The 15,815-nt window shown below is 56.5% G+C and overlaps 1 protein-coding gene across 1 annotated transcript; it reads left to right on the forward strand.

Annotated features, from left to right (window-relative positions):
* The first annotated feature begins 12,470 nt into the window (after window positions 1-12,470).
* Window positions 12,471-15,137, forward strand: SYF2 (SYF2 pre-mRNA splicing factor). Its single transcript, XM_076357515.1, has 7 exons — window positions 12,471-12,545; window positions 12,648-12,755; window positions 13,167-13,292; window positions 13,565-13,682; window positions 13,804-13,894; window positions 14,531-14,629; window positions 14,741-15,137. The coding sequence occupies exons 1-7, from the start codon at window positions 12,489-12,491 to the stop codon at window positions 14,904-14,906; spliced, it is 765 nt and encodes a 254-aa protein (XP_076213630.1). The 5' UTR covers window positions 12,471-12,488; the 3' UTR covers window positions 14,907-15,137.
* Window positions 15,138-15,815: the final 678 nt, after the last annotated feature.

The raw sequence follows: 15,815 nt of genomic DNA on the forward strand, positions 1-15,815 counted from the left end.
GCGGGAAGGCGAGCGATCGAGCATCTTCCTCCCACCCCGCGCCCTCGGCAGGGTCTGCCCAACTCCTTGCACAGCGCAGCCTGGATCCAACCCCTTCGCGCTTCTCATCACAAGTGTCCACTTGTTGCTCTTTTTTTTCCTTGCTTTAGCTTTTTCCCACCCCCCCCTCGGGGCCCAGCAGCAGGGCAGGCGAACCCTCCACTACACCATCACCCAGCCCCACTTTGGTGCCTCCCGTGCCGAAACCCTCCCATCCCGCTCGGCCAAGCGGTTCGTTATGTTATTTATTAAAGTAAGCTGTCATGCCCGGAAGATTTCTTTTCTTTGCCATATCTTTAGCAGTAAACGCCACTCGGAGAGCCCAGAAGGCCATCTCAGATCGAATCAGCTTCTGAACAGGCTTTTTTTGTTCCTTGTCCCCCTTGATTTCGACCCATCCCTCTTTTCCATTCCCAGGAAGGAAGCAAGTGCTGTGCTACGCCCGCGCTGCTCCCACTGCTACCCGGGCACCCTCAGCACCGCGGTGCCACCCGTGCACCGGCCCAGGCACCCAAATGTCTTAATTACCACCCCCCCTGCTAACAAGCATGGGCTTTTTATCCTATTCAATTACCCTCTGTGATGCCTAAATCAGTTCCAGTAGAGTCCTCTGCCTGGACCTCTGATCGGGCAGCATCGATTCCCTAATCACGTTTGGCCACGTCCTAATCTCTACATTTACTTTAATGGACATTTATATATATGAATAATAGCGCAGCCCGTCATGTTTCTCAGAAATGCTCAGAGAGCCCCCAGCAAGTGCCGCGCACGGGCGTCAGGGACCAGCACAGCCCCGCGTCACGGACCCGGAGGGATTTCTATGCCTAAAAATACACAGCCTGGATTATTTTTTAATTTTGTTTTTTTTTTTTCCTGAAGACCCAAATCCAAGCTGCATCAGTACATTTTACAGGCACACGCAGACAAACCCCCGCTCGCCTGTTGCCCGAGGACGGCGAGCCGCCTGCGGGGACGCAGAGGGACGGCCACTGCCAACGGCACCGCAGAGCAGCGGGCGCGAGCGCGGCGACAAACGCTGGCAGAGCCGCTGCGCCAAGCTGACGCCTCCTGCCAAGACGCCGCTTGTAAACAACAAGTGAAACAACTGTCGGGGAGGACTCGGCGTTCCTGCTCCCCTACACGGGCTCACCTCGGCCCCAGGTGGCCGGGAGTCCGAGAGAGGTGGTGGAGGGTGCACGGCTCCTTCCAGGAGCTCCGCTTTGGGAACCCGGCAAGGATGGGATCGAGCCGCCCGGTTTGGGGGAGCAGCCAGGGAAACGCTGCAGCTCGGAGGGAAGCAAAAGACAACCGGCCCCGGCTTGGGTTTCGAAGGGAGGAGAGTTGGCAAAGGGAGACGGATGGGGAGGCTTTAACGAGCAGAGCTAAACGCTCAGGGGGGACTCGTAGATCACGCTTGGGCTCAGCTCGGCCCCGCTGCAAGGAGTGAGCGCAGTCTGCATCCCGCTCACTCCGTACAAACCCATCTGGGCTCCGGAGGCTTCCCGGGATGAAGACGTTTCCCCCTCTCCCGCCTCCTCGGCTAATTTTACTCCGTCTGGCCAGAGCTCGCAGCCCCTGGTTCTCGTTACGCCCCCCGCCGCGCACCAGCACAGGCACGCAGCATTTTTGCAAAGTTACAGGGTAGCAGAAATATCCTTGTTTTGTTTTTCCTTTGGCCACTCTGTCGCGCTTCCAAAGTTGGGAAAAAATTACGAAGTAGCAAGAGGGGGGAAAAAAAAAAAACCTACAAATCCAACCAACACAGATTAGACAAATGCATAAATAACCTCTGTTCTTTGGGGGTTGATCGCGCTCCAGAGCGGAAGAAGGGGGAGGACAGAAGGAGGGAAGAAATTCAAAATCTAAAAAATTGGAGTTTGTCTATTAAAAAAAAAAAGCCCAAACCCGCACACGCGGTGACGCCAGCCCCGGCCAGCCCGTCATGCTCCATCCTGGCGGAGACGACCCGTTGGCTGTGGCTCCCCATCACCAGCCCCAACCCGGGGTCCCTGCCCCACAGCGGGGGCCTGCTTGGGGGAAAAAAATCCACATTTCCTTCTCCTTGCCGTTCCTGGCAGATCCGCCCCGGCACTCGCTTGGATGGGGCACGAGAGCGTCCCCACCTCGTGCCACCACGCTGAGCCCTGGACGGGGCAGCACAAGGGAGGGAGACGGGAACGAGCTGAGGGTGATTAAGGGCATCTGGGAGAGACTTAAAACGTCAGCAAGAAGGAGAGCAGTGAGGTCAAAGAAAAAGGGAAGGCGCTGGCATGGGCAGGAGGGGGTCTGGCCCCAAAAGGAGGGCAAATAGCGCTGGTCAGAATGGCTAACTACGTGCTTGGAGCTGTACACGGGACAGGGGGTGAGCTGGCAGCAGCAGCAAGCAGGACCAGGAGCCGTCACCGGCCCCCGCTAAGAGGGTGGGCTCTGCAGAGCCGCTGGGACCACGGCAGCCCAAATTTCTGCGCATGGCACATCCGAAAAGCCACAGCCCCAGGTGCCGAGCGGGAACCTGAATCTGAGCTGCAGCGGAGGGAACTGGGGCAACGCTCAAGCCCTCGAGGTTTTCATCGCAGCCCTTCCCCAAAGGGAAAAAACACGTGGGACGGAGGGTATAAAGCACAAAACACCATGTTTTCCCCCAGAATGTAAGAGTTGAAGCCATCACACCCCTGGCTGCTGGGTGGACGGGTGCAAGGTGGGCGCCGGGAGGAAATCGTCCCAGCGGCGGGTGAGGAAGCTGCGGGGCCGGGTCTGGATCCGGCACACGGTCCTGGTTAACACATGTCGCAAAACTGAAAGCCAAATGGAGAAGGAAACAGAAGGTGACAGTAAAGATACCGTGACTAACGGGATCTTCCAGGGCCAGTTAGAGGAACTGGCTTTGCCTTGAGGTGGTCGGGGATGTGCTCGAGAGCTACGGGCGGCCCTGCAGATACCATCGAAATGCCACCCAGGTGGTTATGAGAATGACAGATAAAGGCGGCCGAGCAGGAACAGATTTGCAGAAGTGACACCCTCCGGGGCTCAGCACCAGCCTTCAGCTGGGCTTGGTGGTTTCTCTGTTTATTCTCCCAGCAAACAGCTACGCCCCAGCTCCCACGCAGCCGGAGAAGCCTTCCCAAATCCAGCCCTGAACTAGCACCCTTTGAGGGTTTCCTAACCCCGACCGAGATTTCGAGGCAGGCGGAGTGTTGGTGCAGAGGTGCATGGCATCAGCATGCCCCTAAAGTCCCCTGTTGCCAAAAAACCACCTTTGGGTCCTGCAGTTAGATGCCTTTTTACCACATTCAAATGCCCAAACATTTTTGCATCAGTGCATTTTTTGCTTTCGTACGTTTATCCTCTTGCACAAAGGAGGAAGCGACCGCTCAAGGTACCTCCCAAAACAAGGGGAAGGCGTTTGCACCCCCCAGCAAAGACCAGTATCACCGAGCCCTCCCAGCACCCGTGGGTGCCCCCAGGCGAAGGATGCTCTGGGCAGCTCTCACAGGAGCATCTCCCATGGGATGACTGCAGAGGACTGAGACAGACCATGGCACCGAAAGGGAGCGGACCCGAGCTTGCATTTCCCCACGGGACCGAACATCCCCGTGCACGAGCATCGGCTCCCGGGTTTGATCCTCCACAAGAGCTGAGCAAACCCAGCTTGCTCACAGCCCCTCTCTGCTCCTTTCACCAAAGTTTCACCATATTAAGCAGCTGAACTGCATCATCCAAGGAGTGTCAAATTGGTTTTAAATGGTTCTAATTATAACCAGGAAGTTTTAAACTGTGTGGGTGGAAAGGAATGCAGCAGATTAATTTAATAGCAGTTACCACGGCACAATAGTCCTTCAATTAAGAGTTCTTTCTGGCTGGGTTTTTTTTTTTTTCTTTTCCCTGTTAATAATAAATGTCACAAATGAGAATAGACATATTACTTCATCAGATGCCTTGGCATATCTTGTCGCCGAAAGCCTTTTGTGCAGAAATAGTAGCTGAAAGGGTAATTTTATAGGTCTTAGCACTCACTTAACACTTTAGGGGCCAAAATCAGGCCTCGGAAGAAACCCAATAAGCTGCACCTGTTTACATCCCTGCAGAATCTGACTCCGCAACCACAAAAAAAAACAAACCCTCGTGGAGTAGCAGGGCTTTGCTATGGTGTGTCAGACACGGGAGCATCCTGCTGCCAGTCGCTAGAGAGAGCACGGGGCGCAGCGTGGGGCCGGGGAGCGGGGGGAGCTCAGCTTCGCACCCCCAAAATGCTCCCCCTCGGCTCCTTTTGGTTTTCCAGCCCCGTGAACCCGAGTCCTGCACTGGCCGTGGGGTGGCTTTGTGGTGCACGGGAGGGAGCGGGACTCCGCTCCGGCTCCCCGTGGTCAGGGAAGGGGCCGGCTTCCTCCCCTCTCCGGCTTTGAACAGCGTGGGAGTTCCTGAAATCCAGGTGTCGAGACAGGAAACAATGCATTTGCCAGCGCTGCTCTGCAAAGGGAGAGGCTGCGTGCGGGGCTCGGGGTGTCCCACGGGGAGCAGCCTGCACCCCGGCTCCTTCCCGGTGCTCGTTAGCAGACACGACGTGCAGCGACGTCCGTGCAGTGATATGCCCCAACGCACCACGTCACCGACTGCTCCGCGGTGAGCAGCAAAGCGCATCTCACATCTCCCTGGAAAAGAGACATTGTGGCCCTGTTTCTCGTCTTTGAACTCCCCTCATTAAAGCCATCAAACCCCAACCCTAATTGCTTCACACCTGAAATGCAGGCTGGGTTTCCAGCATCCCTCCCTGGAGCTGTGCAGCACTCCGGGGCGAGCTCCTGCATCCCCGGCCATCCTCCCCTGCCTTTGCAATCCGCTTTTTCCTCCCAGCTCTCGGCTGCGGCCAGGTGCAGAGTTTCTCTTTGCAGCTGGAAGTTTTCCCCAGATCCGGCTCCCAGCACCGTGGAGGGAAACCTGCCGGCCCTTGCCCTGCCTGAAATAGCCTTTACCGTTCTTTTTTTCTTCTTTGAAAGGTTTATTCTGGTGGGTAATGAGGGGGGAGACCGCTGGGATAGGGGAAAACCATGGAGCAACCCAACCCAGGCAGTTAATGACGAGGGAGGATACAGCGGCTGCGGCCAGGAGACAAAAATACTGGGAAGAGCGACCAGAAGCATCTTTAAAAAGAAAACCTGTGGCTGGCAGGAGGGGCAGGGAGGCTCGGGGGGCGCTCAGGAGACACCCCGACACCTCCGGGCTCCCCAGGGCACTGGGCAGAGGATGGGGGTGAGGAGGGCACAGCCCCTCCGCTGCCATGGATGCCCCATGGACCCCCAGCACCTCGGGGTTTGCACCCAGGGGCGGTGTACTGGGAGAACTGGGAGCCCTGGGCGGAGCTGGCCCCTGTCCCCCCGGCATCGCCGATGCACCGCAGCGTGGGGGTGAGGTGCCTGCTGCTTACCAGCACCGGCTGCCCTTTAATGTTTAATGATGGCTAAAGTGGGCTTCCCACGCAGGGGGGCTCGCCGCGGGGTTACAAGAAAGCGATGGTCAGACTGGGAGAGCTCGATCTCTGCAGTGGCAAAAATGCACAGGCCGGGAGACAGCAAGGCGGGGGTGAGAGGCATCCCAAATGTTCGATGGGGCCCACATGGGACAGGGACACGTCCCCTGGAGCCGTAGCAGCGTCACCCTCGCCCAGCGCTTCCCCGGCCCTGCTCAGCCCCGGCCCTCCTGCACTCACCACGAGGTCGGCGCTTGCTCACGGTGCCCAGCGAGCCCACGGGAGCTTCCCTGCACACCGCCAAGTGCTGGAAAACAGCGAAGACTGACTAATATTCCCCAAAATCCGTCTTCGTGATTTGTGTTCACGTTTGGCCGATGCAATATTGAACAGATGCCCGGAGGGACTTTGGTACTTAAAAACAACGCACAGGAGGTAAACAGGGAGATTTATTATTTTACTTTTGTGGTTTTGAGATAGTTTATGACACCAGCCTAATAACTCACAAACCAAAATCTTCATTGATCGGGGGAAACGTTACGTTATCTTCCCTCCATGCCCGGAGAGACTGGTCCCTCGCAGCCACCCTCTGCCCCGCTGCCTGCTGGAGACGGATCCATCCTGGCACATGCCTGGGGCACAGCCCCATGTCCCACGGCAGGGAGGGAAGCAAATCCCCAGTGTCCAGGGCAGCCTCTCGGGAACCCCGTGGTGCTGTGGACTCAGTATTACTCGTGCCAGGACCAACAGCAGGAGTGTTCCCTGCCACGCTGCCCAGCTCACAGCATCCCTCCCTCCAGTCTCCTTCTCCCCCTAATTGCAACAGCGGGACTACAGGTCCCATCCTTCCCCGTTACTGACAGCTAATTAATTGCCACTTGTCACATTCCCCCGGGGAAGCGTCCGCCCCCAGCGATCGATCCCTGCTGCTGCTGGGTTTTGGGAGCCTCGAAGGCATCCCTATCCCACAGGGACTGGTGGAGAACCAGCCTGGCACCTCCTGAAACGGCTGTGCACGGAGCGCAGCCCTGCGCCGCGGCACCGGGGCGGCCATGCCGGCGGGCGATGCTCGAGGGCAGCACATCGGCCAAGCCGTTTCCCAGCCAGAGCCCGGCGAGGGGAGAAACGCAGAGGCGAGCGCCCCGGGCCGCTCTCCTGCTGTCTCACACCGGCATATTTCTGTGATATATACTGTAAGTCTGCTTCATTTGAAATTCACGGTTAATGACTGAGGTGCTCTCATCCAGGAAACTCCGCGAGGTTCCGGCTTTTAAGGGAAAAGATGTAACAGGGCAGGAGTTGACAAGCGCTGCAGAGAGCTGCCCCGCTCTCCAGGCACTTAAGAAGTCTCCAAAAGAAACATCAACTCCCCCGGGAAGGCTGTGATTTATCGGCCCTTAGGGCTGCGAATCCCAAACCATTCCACCCCACGTCCCCCAGCCCATCGTCCCAATCTGAGCTACGATCCCGGACCGATGGGGTGTAACATGGACAGGGAAGGCTTGGGCAAAGCTCACCCGCAGCCCCTCATTTGGCCGGCACCGGGGACACCCAGCGGGACCCTCCGCGCGGTCCCGGAGGGAAAACGGGGTGGATTTTCCATTTTGCCTACCCGCTCGCTGCTAGCATTAAAGGCAAACCATTGCCATCATTTGAACTATATGATCAGGAGCCTAATTCAATACAATCAGGCTCATTCTTTGAGGGTTGAGCATTTAGCTGAAACCCTAAGCCAGCCCTGCAGTAATTTGGTTGGGGAGGAATTGATTTTGACCATCAGCACTTTCTCATTTTCAATAGAGTACGAACGTAACCAGGTTAATTTCTGTTAAGCGCATTACCCAGGTACTTTTTGCTCTCCAGCCCAATGATTATGTGTCTGATCTGAAAGATTATAATTGCAACCCAACAGGACACAAACAGTAGCCTGTGATTGAAAGGAACCGGACTGAAAGAAAACCAGCTTCTCTTCTACCTAAAAAACAATCTTCATGTTTCCCCTCTCTCCAAATTTCTTCATGGTTAATGACTGCACGCAATAAAGCGGTACATTAGATCTGTCCAATAACTAAATATGCTCTGATTAATCTTATCTTCCAATACACTAGTGTGTCGCCCATCTCGCTGGATTAATGCAGTTACTGCAAGTTTCATTCAGTCCTAGGCAAGTTTTAGGTCTGGTTTTCTTCTTCTTTACCCAAACCAGCGCTTCTGCTTGCAAAGGGCTTCCCAGCGTGGTCAATCCCAGCACCCCGCCGATCCCAGCCCCGGGGCTCCCGGCCACGTGAGCATCCCGGGCGCTGCCTCTTCTCCTGCCCCCAGTTTTCATCTCGGTGACAAAGGAGATTTGGCCACGGGTCTGAGGTTCCCAGATGTCGGCACACCACCGGGATGGCACTGCAGTGAGCCGGCCCAGCGGGAGCACGGCGAACCAACCCCGTATGTGCCACCCATGCTCACCCCTGTGGTTTCCCCCAAAATCAGAGGTGGGGAAGGGTCCCCACGCCGCTGCCCGGCTGAGGATGTCCATCCCCCCGCCGCCACCACCCATCCCAAGGGCTGGGACCGGGATGAGCGCAGGCTTGCCTTGTCTCCAGCCCTGCCTGTACATTATTTCTCCTGATCATCATAACTTTCTTCCGCTTCTAAAGCACCTTTCATCACGAAACAGGATGGAGCGCGGCAGCTGTTGAACAGCATGGAGCTGCGCTGCACAGGCAGGGACGGGCAGGAAGTGGAAGCGGCTCCTGCAGCTGCTGGGACCGCGCAGGAGAGCTGTACTCACGCCACCGCATGCCGGGGCCTTATCACATCCCCCAGCACGCTCACGGCTCCCTTCTGACACGCGAGAAGCCCATGTGGCAGGTTGCATGTGACGGCACCGATGTGACACGCGGCGGCTGGGGAGGGGCGAGCTCCCCTGCGGGACCAGGGGGAGAAGAGCTGTCCTTGGCCGCAGCAGAGCATCGCGCCTTCCTGCCCTCTCCAGCAGCACCTACACCCAGCGCAAGGACCCGCGGCGCTGCAGGTCTGGCCGGCGGCAGTGCAGGTCCAAGTTGTGGCATCGCGGGTCTGGATTGTGGCATTGCACGCTCAAGCCACAGCATTGCACTCCCGAACCACGGCATTGCACATCTGAGCTACGGCATTGCACACCTGAACCATGGCATTGCACATCTGAGCTACGGCATTGCACACCTGAACCATGGCATTGCACATCTGAGCTACGGCATTGCACACCTGAACCACGGCATTGCATATCTGAGCTACAGCATTGCACACCCAAACCACGGCATTGCACACCCGAGCCATGGCACTGCACACCCGAGCCATGGCACTGCGTGTTCAAACCACGGCATTGCACGTCCAAACCACAGCACTGCACACCCGAGCCATGGCACTGCGTGTTCAAACCACGGCACTGCACACTCAAACCACAGCACTGCACACTCAAACCACGGCATTGCACAACCACGCTTTGGTGTCGCAGGTCCGGCCACGGCGCCGCACACCCGCCTCAAGCCGCTGCTGCCGCCAAGCCGGGTGCTGCAGCGGATCAGCCCCGGCGGGTGGGAGATGGAGGCTGTGCCGTGGGGCAGAGGCAGCGAGGGCGGACCTTTAGGGAAGAGACGCTGATGGATGCCCCGGCTCAGGGCGAGGGACCGGCCGTCCCGGTGTCCCGGCTGTTGTGTTTAAGCGCTACCCGCGCAGAGCGAGCCGGGCGCGCTGCAGACCTCGCTTCAGCTCCAGCTTGGGATTATCCTCCCTATCCACCCTCCCTCGTGGGTGGGAAATGTCCCCAGGGCTGGGGCTCGCTACCTGCGGCGCTGGCGTGCGGGGGCTTGGCTCACGTCCTGGGGAGCGCGCTGTGGCCTCTGTCACGCCAGAGCCACAATTATTTTTCTGAGAAATGACACAAGCCCCTCCCTTCCCCGCTGCCCCGACTGTCTGAGCAGCCCGAGGAGCTTCACGCTGTGAGGACGCCCGGGTGCCTTCGCAGGGACACTTGGCTGCGTGCCCTGCGGACCCCTGATAAAAATGTCACGTTTGCTGCGGTGGATGGGAGATAACCGACGCTGCTCCCCCACCACCCCTCGACCAGGATCTTCCCCTTTGAAAAGGACAAATATAACTGAGATGAGTCAGTTCCTCCGAGCTCCCATCCCCTGTACAATATGTAACTGGAATTTTTCATTTCGGCACTGCAGGGGAGGCATAACTGGAGAAGACAATGGAGTCAGCTACGACCCAAAAAAGCAGTGCCAATTCTGTGCGCATGAGAAATAAAAACATTTTTTAATCTAAAAATAAATTAACTCTAAGTGACAGCAAGAGCAGATCTGCATGTACTCACTGTCAGCCCGCACAGGACCAGTCCCTGCTCCTTGGCGCGAGGCGGGTTTGGGTGAATTCCCTGCTCTTTTGGGCCAGGTTGGGATTCGCAGCAGTACCACCGAGCCAGGGAGGCACTCGGCACCTGCACCAGGAACTGGGCTCCCTGAGTTGGCATCGGACCCAGAAGCAAATCCACAGAAGCCAGGGAAACCTCTTGGGTTTATTTTATAACTGCATTACGGCAGTGAGAAGGGAAAAGAGGCTCCACCAAGCTCAGGGCTTGGCTGGGCCAAGAAACTGCACAAACCTATAAAAACCATCCAGCTTCCCGTGATTAAATAAAAGGGTAGCGAGTACGCAAGCGGCCGATGGCCTCATTCTGCAGCTGCGCTGCGGCCACCCCCATGTCACGGAGCAGAGCAGATATCTGGGGCAGCCTCTGCCCAGAGCCCACCCCCCTCCCCTGCCGCTCGCCCCTCTGCTTGCTCCTAACTTGCGTTCGGAGGAGGCAAGGAGTGACCGAGTGCTCGGGTGTCACAGGAGATTGTCTGGATGCTCCAGAAAATAAAAGGCGGGACACGGCCAGGGTTGCTGCTGCAGTGGCGGTAAGATGTTTCTCTCAGCTTCCCTTTGCTCCCGTCGTGCACTGATCACCTTCGCCAAAAACCCTTTCCATGGGGCCACCTACACAGGCGGTGGCCTGCCGCCGCAAAGGGCTCACAGCCAGCGAGGGCAGGACCTAAGGGACAACCGCAGGGCGGAGGGGCCGGGAGCTCCAGACGGAGCAGAGAGATACGGGTAAAGCCGTGGCCCGAGCGCGTAACTCCGTTTTTGACAGCACACTGCCCAATTTACCGCGCAACGACATCAACCGCTTCGCTGGCTGCTTCTTTCAGAAACCTCCCCTCTTCCAGCACCAGTGGTCCCTGTCCCCAGTGTGGTGGCAGCTCGCTCCACGCGCATGGCGATCTGACGCCTCCCAGCCAAGCCATGAGGGTACGGACAAGGCAGGTGAGGGGGGACACCCAAAAACCAAACCATGTCGGGACAATCCTCTCCTTTTTCTTAAGACATTATTAACAGGGCTATATAAAAGCCTTCTGCCTCCCATTCTTTGCCCGTCTGCTCAGTTTTACAGCACTGGCTTCACTAGGTTGGGGTTTCTTTTTTTTTTTCCTCTGACTCGACTCCTTGCTGGGTGACACTGTATTTGATATTTTTAATCACTCAGCATGCATCAGAATTTGGCAGCGGAAGAAAGTGAAGTTAAAAGAGAACAGAGATAGTTCGCGTTTGCCAGGGCTGCCTGCCATTGCCACAACCCCTCATCGCTTGTGCTGCATTTCCCTCTGCTGGAAAGTCACGAGCCGCAGCTGACAAGGTCAATTTAAAAAACATATCGTCGGCCGGCAGTTATTGACCTTCTGGGATTTGGATCGTTTCTTCAAAGAAAAACAAAAGTCCTGAACCCTTCTACCTTTACTGTACAAATATAAGGACATTACACATGCACACATATAGATGCATTTGTATGTGTATATCAATATTACTGACAAATCCTTATAAATCATCTACATCTGGCTTTGTAAGGCTGCAATATCCTGGCCACTGCAGCAATATTACGGAGATTTTGACTTTCTTTTCTCAGAAGTTGCAGCAAAACCTTTATCACTTTGTTTTTCTGTGGGAGCTGCAACTTTCTCCCTGAGCAAACCTGTTGTGGGTAACCCGAGTGGTTCCCGGAGGGGCCGACTGGACGGACGGCACAGACAGAGGGATGCTGTCTCTTGGTTTCTCATCCTACGCCAGGCTCTACCCTGGACCTCGCCGGTGCTTCCAGGTGAGCTGAGGCACAGCAGAGTTCGTCTCGTTCACGTGCTGCTTCCTTACTCTCACGATAAAGTTTGCACCACCCCACTGATTCCTTGGTAGAAGAAAAAAAGGTTGATTAACAGCATTTACTAAACCATGGAGTCACTTCAAGCCCGCAGCAGGTTGCCTGCCCGGACATTAGTGTCTGGAATACAGGGGTAGTTTAAAGATTGCTTTCCAGACGGCTCCGAGATGCGGTTGCGAGGCTTTAAATCTGCCTCCAAAGATAAAAAAGGAGAGTCATCGCTTTTCATCTGCTTCTCCTCCTTTCGTAACAGAAATTAAGCCCGTAAAGCCCAAACCACACGTCCAGAACGCTGACTCCAGGGTGCCGGAGAGCAACAGCGACCGGGGCTGCCGGCGAGGCCGGGGCCGCCTCAGAACAGCCCCTCGGGACCCCGGGCTCGTTTTAAATCGGGCAGCGGAAAGGGGAGACGACGACTGGAGGCCATCGCGGCAAACCCGGCTACCAGATGCTGGCGGGGAGCAGAGCTCGGACCCTCTCCAGCTCTAAGGGGGGGGGGGGGAAAGCCCCGCAGGCGCCGAAGCGAAGAGCACCGAGGGGCGGTTTGATGGCGGCAGGGGAGGCCGCGGCCTCGGCCTCGGCTGTGGGGGAGCCCCGGGCCCCGCTCCGGCCGCGGCCGCCTCAGGAGGTGAGGGGACGGCAGCGGAAAGGAGCGGCAGCACCTCCCGCCCGCTGGGGGGCGCCCGGACGCGGCGGCATCTCGCCGGCCAGGAAGTGGGCGAGGCCGGAAGCGGAAGTGTTTGTCGTTGCGCGATGGCGGCGGCGGTGTCGGCGCTGGGGGGTTTGGGGGTTCCCGATCCCGATGGCGGGGTGAGGCGGCGGCGGCGGCGGCGGGGGGGGGGGCGGAGAGGAGGCGGCGGCGGGTTTTCCGACTCCTTCCCAGTGCCGGTGGCTGAGCGTGGGTTGTTTCAGGGCTCCTCGGGCTCGGAGGACGAGGCGAGGCCTGGCACGGCGGCGGCGGCGGCGGCGCAGAAGCGGGAGGAGCGGCTGCGCAAGTTCCGCGAGCTCCACATGAAGCGGGTACGCGGCGGCGGCCGGAGCGGGACGGGTTCCTGCCAGCGGTGCCGCCGATGCGCGGGGAAGCGGAGCGGAAGAGGCGGCGGGGGTTGCCCGGCCCAGCTCGGGCGAAGGCCGGCGGCGGCCCGGTGGTCCCGGGGAGGTTGTGCCGCCGGTTCGCTGCTCCCATCGCATCGGCGATTTCCCCGTCCCGCTTAACCCCCCCAACCCGGCACACACGGGCGATGGTTTCTTTAGCCCTTCGCCAAACGCAGCGTTTTACGCGGCGGGATCGGGAACCGGCGGCCCAGCCCCCTCCCGGGACGGGCGCCTGCGGTCCTCGGGGCGCTCCGGGGTTTGGGGGGGTTTTTTGTTTCTGTGGTCGGGCGTTGCCGCGCGTCTGTGGAGTTCAGTAACAACCTGTTTTGTTCCTAGAACGAGGCTCGCAAGCTGAACCACCAAGAAGTGGTGGAAGAAGATAAAAGACTGAAATTGCCAGCCAACTGGGAAGCCAAAAAAGCTCGGCTGGAGTGGGAGCTGAAGGTGGAGGAAAAAAAGAAGGTAAACACACACCTACAGCTTCCCGTAACCCTGCTGGGCCTCAGGCCAAGTGCCCGCAGCGATGCCGAGCCCCGCTTCCCGGTGGCCAGGCGGCTTTGGGAGCTTACACAGATGTTACCTCCCAAAAATCCATCTCCTGATTAGACTCCCGATTATCTGAATTACTGTCCTGCGCTAGAGGTTGACTGGACCGGTCTACGTAGTTAGAACTAAGTTTGATGCTTGGCCACTGTCTTCTTGTTAAAACTAAAGTGTTCTCTGTGCTGCGTCAGGAATGTGCGGCGAGAGGAGAAGACTACGAGCGAGTTAAACTGCTAGAGATCAGTGCCGAGGATGCCGAGAGATGGGAAAGGAAAAAGAAGAGGAAAAATCCAGATCTGGGATTTTCAGGTAACGGCTTAACTACGTAGTTGTCTGCGTTCGCAGTGAACACCGTAGTTAGCATTTCGGCGGCAAACCGGACCGTGCAATAAAAGCCTTCACCTTGACACTAACTCGTTTTCTCCCAAAGATTACGCGGCTGCTCAGCTGCGCCAGTACCAGAGGCTGACCCGGCAGATCAAACCTGACCTGGAGCAGTACGAGAAGCTGAAAGAGCAGTAGTGAGTTCCGAGTTCGGTCACCCGATACCGTCTGCGGTATTTCTACACGATTTGGCAAACGCTAAAGACTTTAAAACTCCTCCTTTCAGCACGCACATATTCTCGCATGCACTGTGCTATTAATTAGCCTTTTAACACGATGTTAAGCCGCACGGCCTCCCTGATAATCTACTCGGCAACCCCTGCTTCAGTAGGGAAGAGGCCCGGTGGTGTCATCGGTGAGGTCACTTTCTTCAAACTCAGCGTTACCGAGTTTGAAGAAGTATTTTGTCAGTTAGGTTGCATTGAAGCGCAGGAGAGGATTGCTCTCATTTCTCAGAGTAGGTTCTGGGGTTTTTAAGCAGCCTGGCGTGGCTCGGGAACAGGCTGACCGACAGCTGAGAACCTGCCGGGTTCGCATCCAGGGGGAGTTAGAATTTCAGTGGGTTTCTGCCCTTTCGTAGGCGTGTGCTAGCCCCTCTCGAAATAATTGGGCGCGCTTGCTTTTAGTATCAGCACGTTCTCCCCTGAATCCTCGAGTCCCCCAGTTTGAGCTCAGTGCTTTGAAGTGCTAGGTTAAGAGTCATACAGAAGCAGGGAAATCTCAAAGCCGTCGATAGTTGTGTAAACTGCTGCCCCTCTGTTACTCTTGTCCAGCGGTGAAGCGCTTTATCCCACATCTGACAGCCTCCTCCATGGAACTCACGTGCCGTCTAAGGAAGGGGTTGATAGGATGGTCGCGGATCTTGAAAAACAGTAAGTAAACACGGTGATAAAATGCAGAAGTGGGCGACACAGAGCAGCTTTGTGTAATCAAATCCACAGGGTTCACCCCCCGGTCTTCAAACACTGCCCTTTGTCTCACAGAATTGAAAAGCGTGAAAAATACAGTCGAAGACGGCCTTACAACGACGACGCCGACATCGACTACATCAACGAGAGAAACGCCAAGTTCAATAAGAAGGCGGAGAGGTTCTACGGGAAGTACACAGCCGAGATCAAACAGAACTTGGAGAGAGGAACAGCCGTCTGAACCCTCCTCTCGGGCAAAGCCCTGCTACGCGTCTGTTCGAGTTTGGTATAGGGATTTTGCAGGCAATTTTAAGTTGTATCAAAAAAAATGCTTTGTAGACCTCTAGAATCAATAGTGTCTTTAATGTAATGGAAGTAATTTGCGTAACTTCAGCTGTATATAGTGCTTACTTGCAGAAGTAACCAGCTTGTGCAATTTCATGTTCTAAATAAACACAAAATTTACCGCTCAGTTTAGAATAAAGCTTGTCTTCATCCTGCAGTAGCTGAAGACTGGGAAAGTCCCCGGAAACACTCGATTAGCAAGAAAGTGAAAGAATGCTTGAAGGAACACAGGGGACCTCTGTGTCAAAGAGAACTACCCCCACAACAGCTTGTTGACTTGCACACTCTTCTCCCTCGAGTAGAGGTCTTGGTGAGCCACGGAGCGGAGGGCACTGTACCGCTCGATTCTGGAGCGGCGTAACCCGTACCGTTGGTATCGTGAAGCCTCCTCCTTCGCCATTCGCTTACTGCCTTGCGCAGCAAGCCTTTAAAGGCTGCTTTTCAAGCAACCTAAATCAAAACACAAGCCAAGTTCAGCAGTGGAGGTCAGAAGTTGCTCAGGCGCAACACCTTGACAGTGAGAATGGCGATGGCTTCACAAGCAGCAGCCAGGAGCACCATCACCACAAGCTAGCCCTCTGCAAGTGGAAATCTGGGGAAGTTACTCCGGAGGCCCTGAACTAGCCCCAGCCTGGGCAGGAACAATTCCAGTGTAAAGGTCCACTTTCAGAACAATGCAAAAATTCTCTTCTCCTGCACTTGGCGAGAACAGATGGGTCAGCGAGAGCTAAACCTGGAAGTAACCGCTTACAGGACAGAGTCAACTTACTACCGGACGCAGGTCTAACACTTGACACATTGAGAA

Source organism: Aptenodytes patagonicus, chromosome 21, assembly GCF_965638725.1.
Source record: "Aptenodytes patagonicus chromosome 21, bAptPat1.pri.cur, whole genome shotgun sequence".
Classification (NCBI taxonomy): Eukaryota; Metazoa; Chordata; class Aves; order Sphenisciformes; family Spheniscidae; genus Aptenodytes; species Aptenodytes patagonicus.

Excerpts from the sequence above, each read along its gene's own strand:
- SYF2 (XM_076357515.1), top strand. The coding sequence starts at position 12,489 with ATGGCGGCGGCGGTGTCGGCGCTGGGGGGTTTGGGGGTTCCCGATCCC. Across the intron at positions 12,546-12,647 it reads TTCCCGATCCCGATGGCGGG|GGCTCCTCGGGCTCGGAGGA; the intron begins GTGAGGCGGCGG and ends GGGTTGTTTCAG. Across the intron at positions 12,756-13,166 it reads GCGAGCTCCACATGAAGCGG|AACGAGGCTCGCAAGCTGAA; the intron begins GTACGCGGCGGC and ends TTTTGTTCCTAG.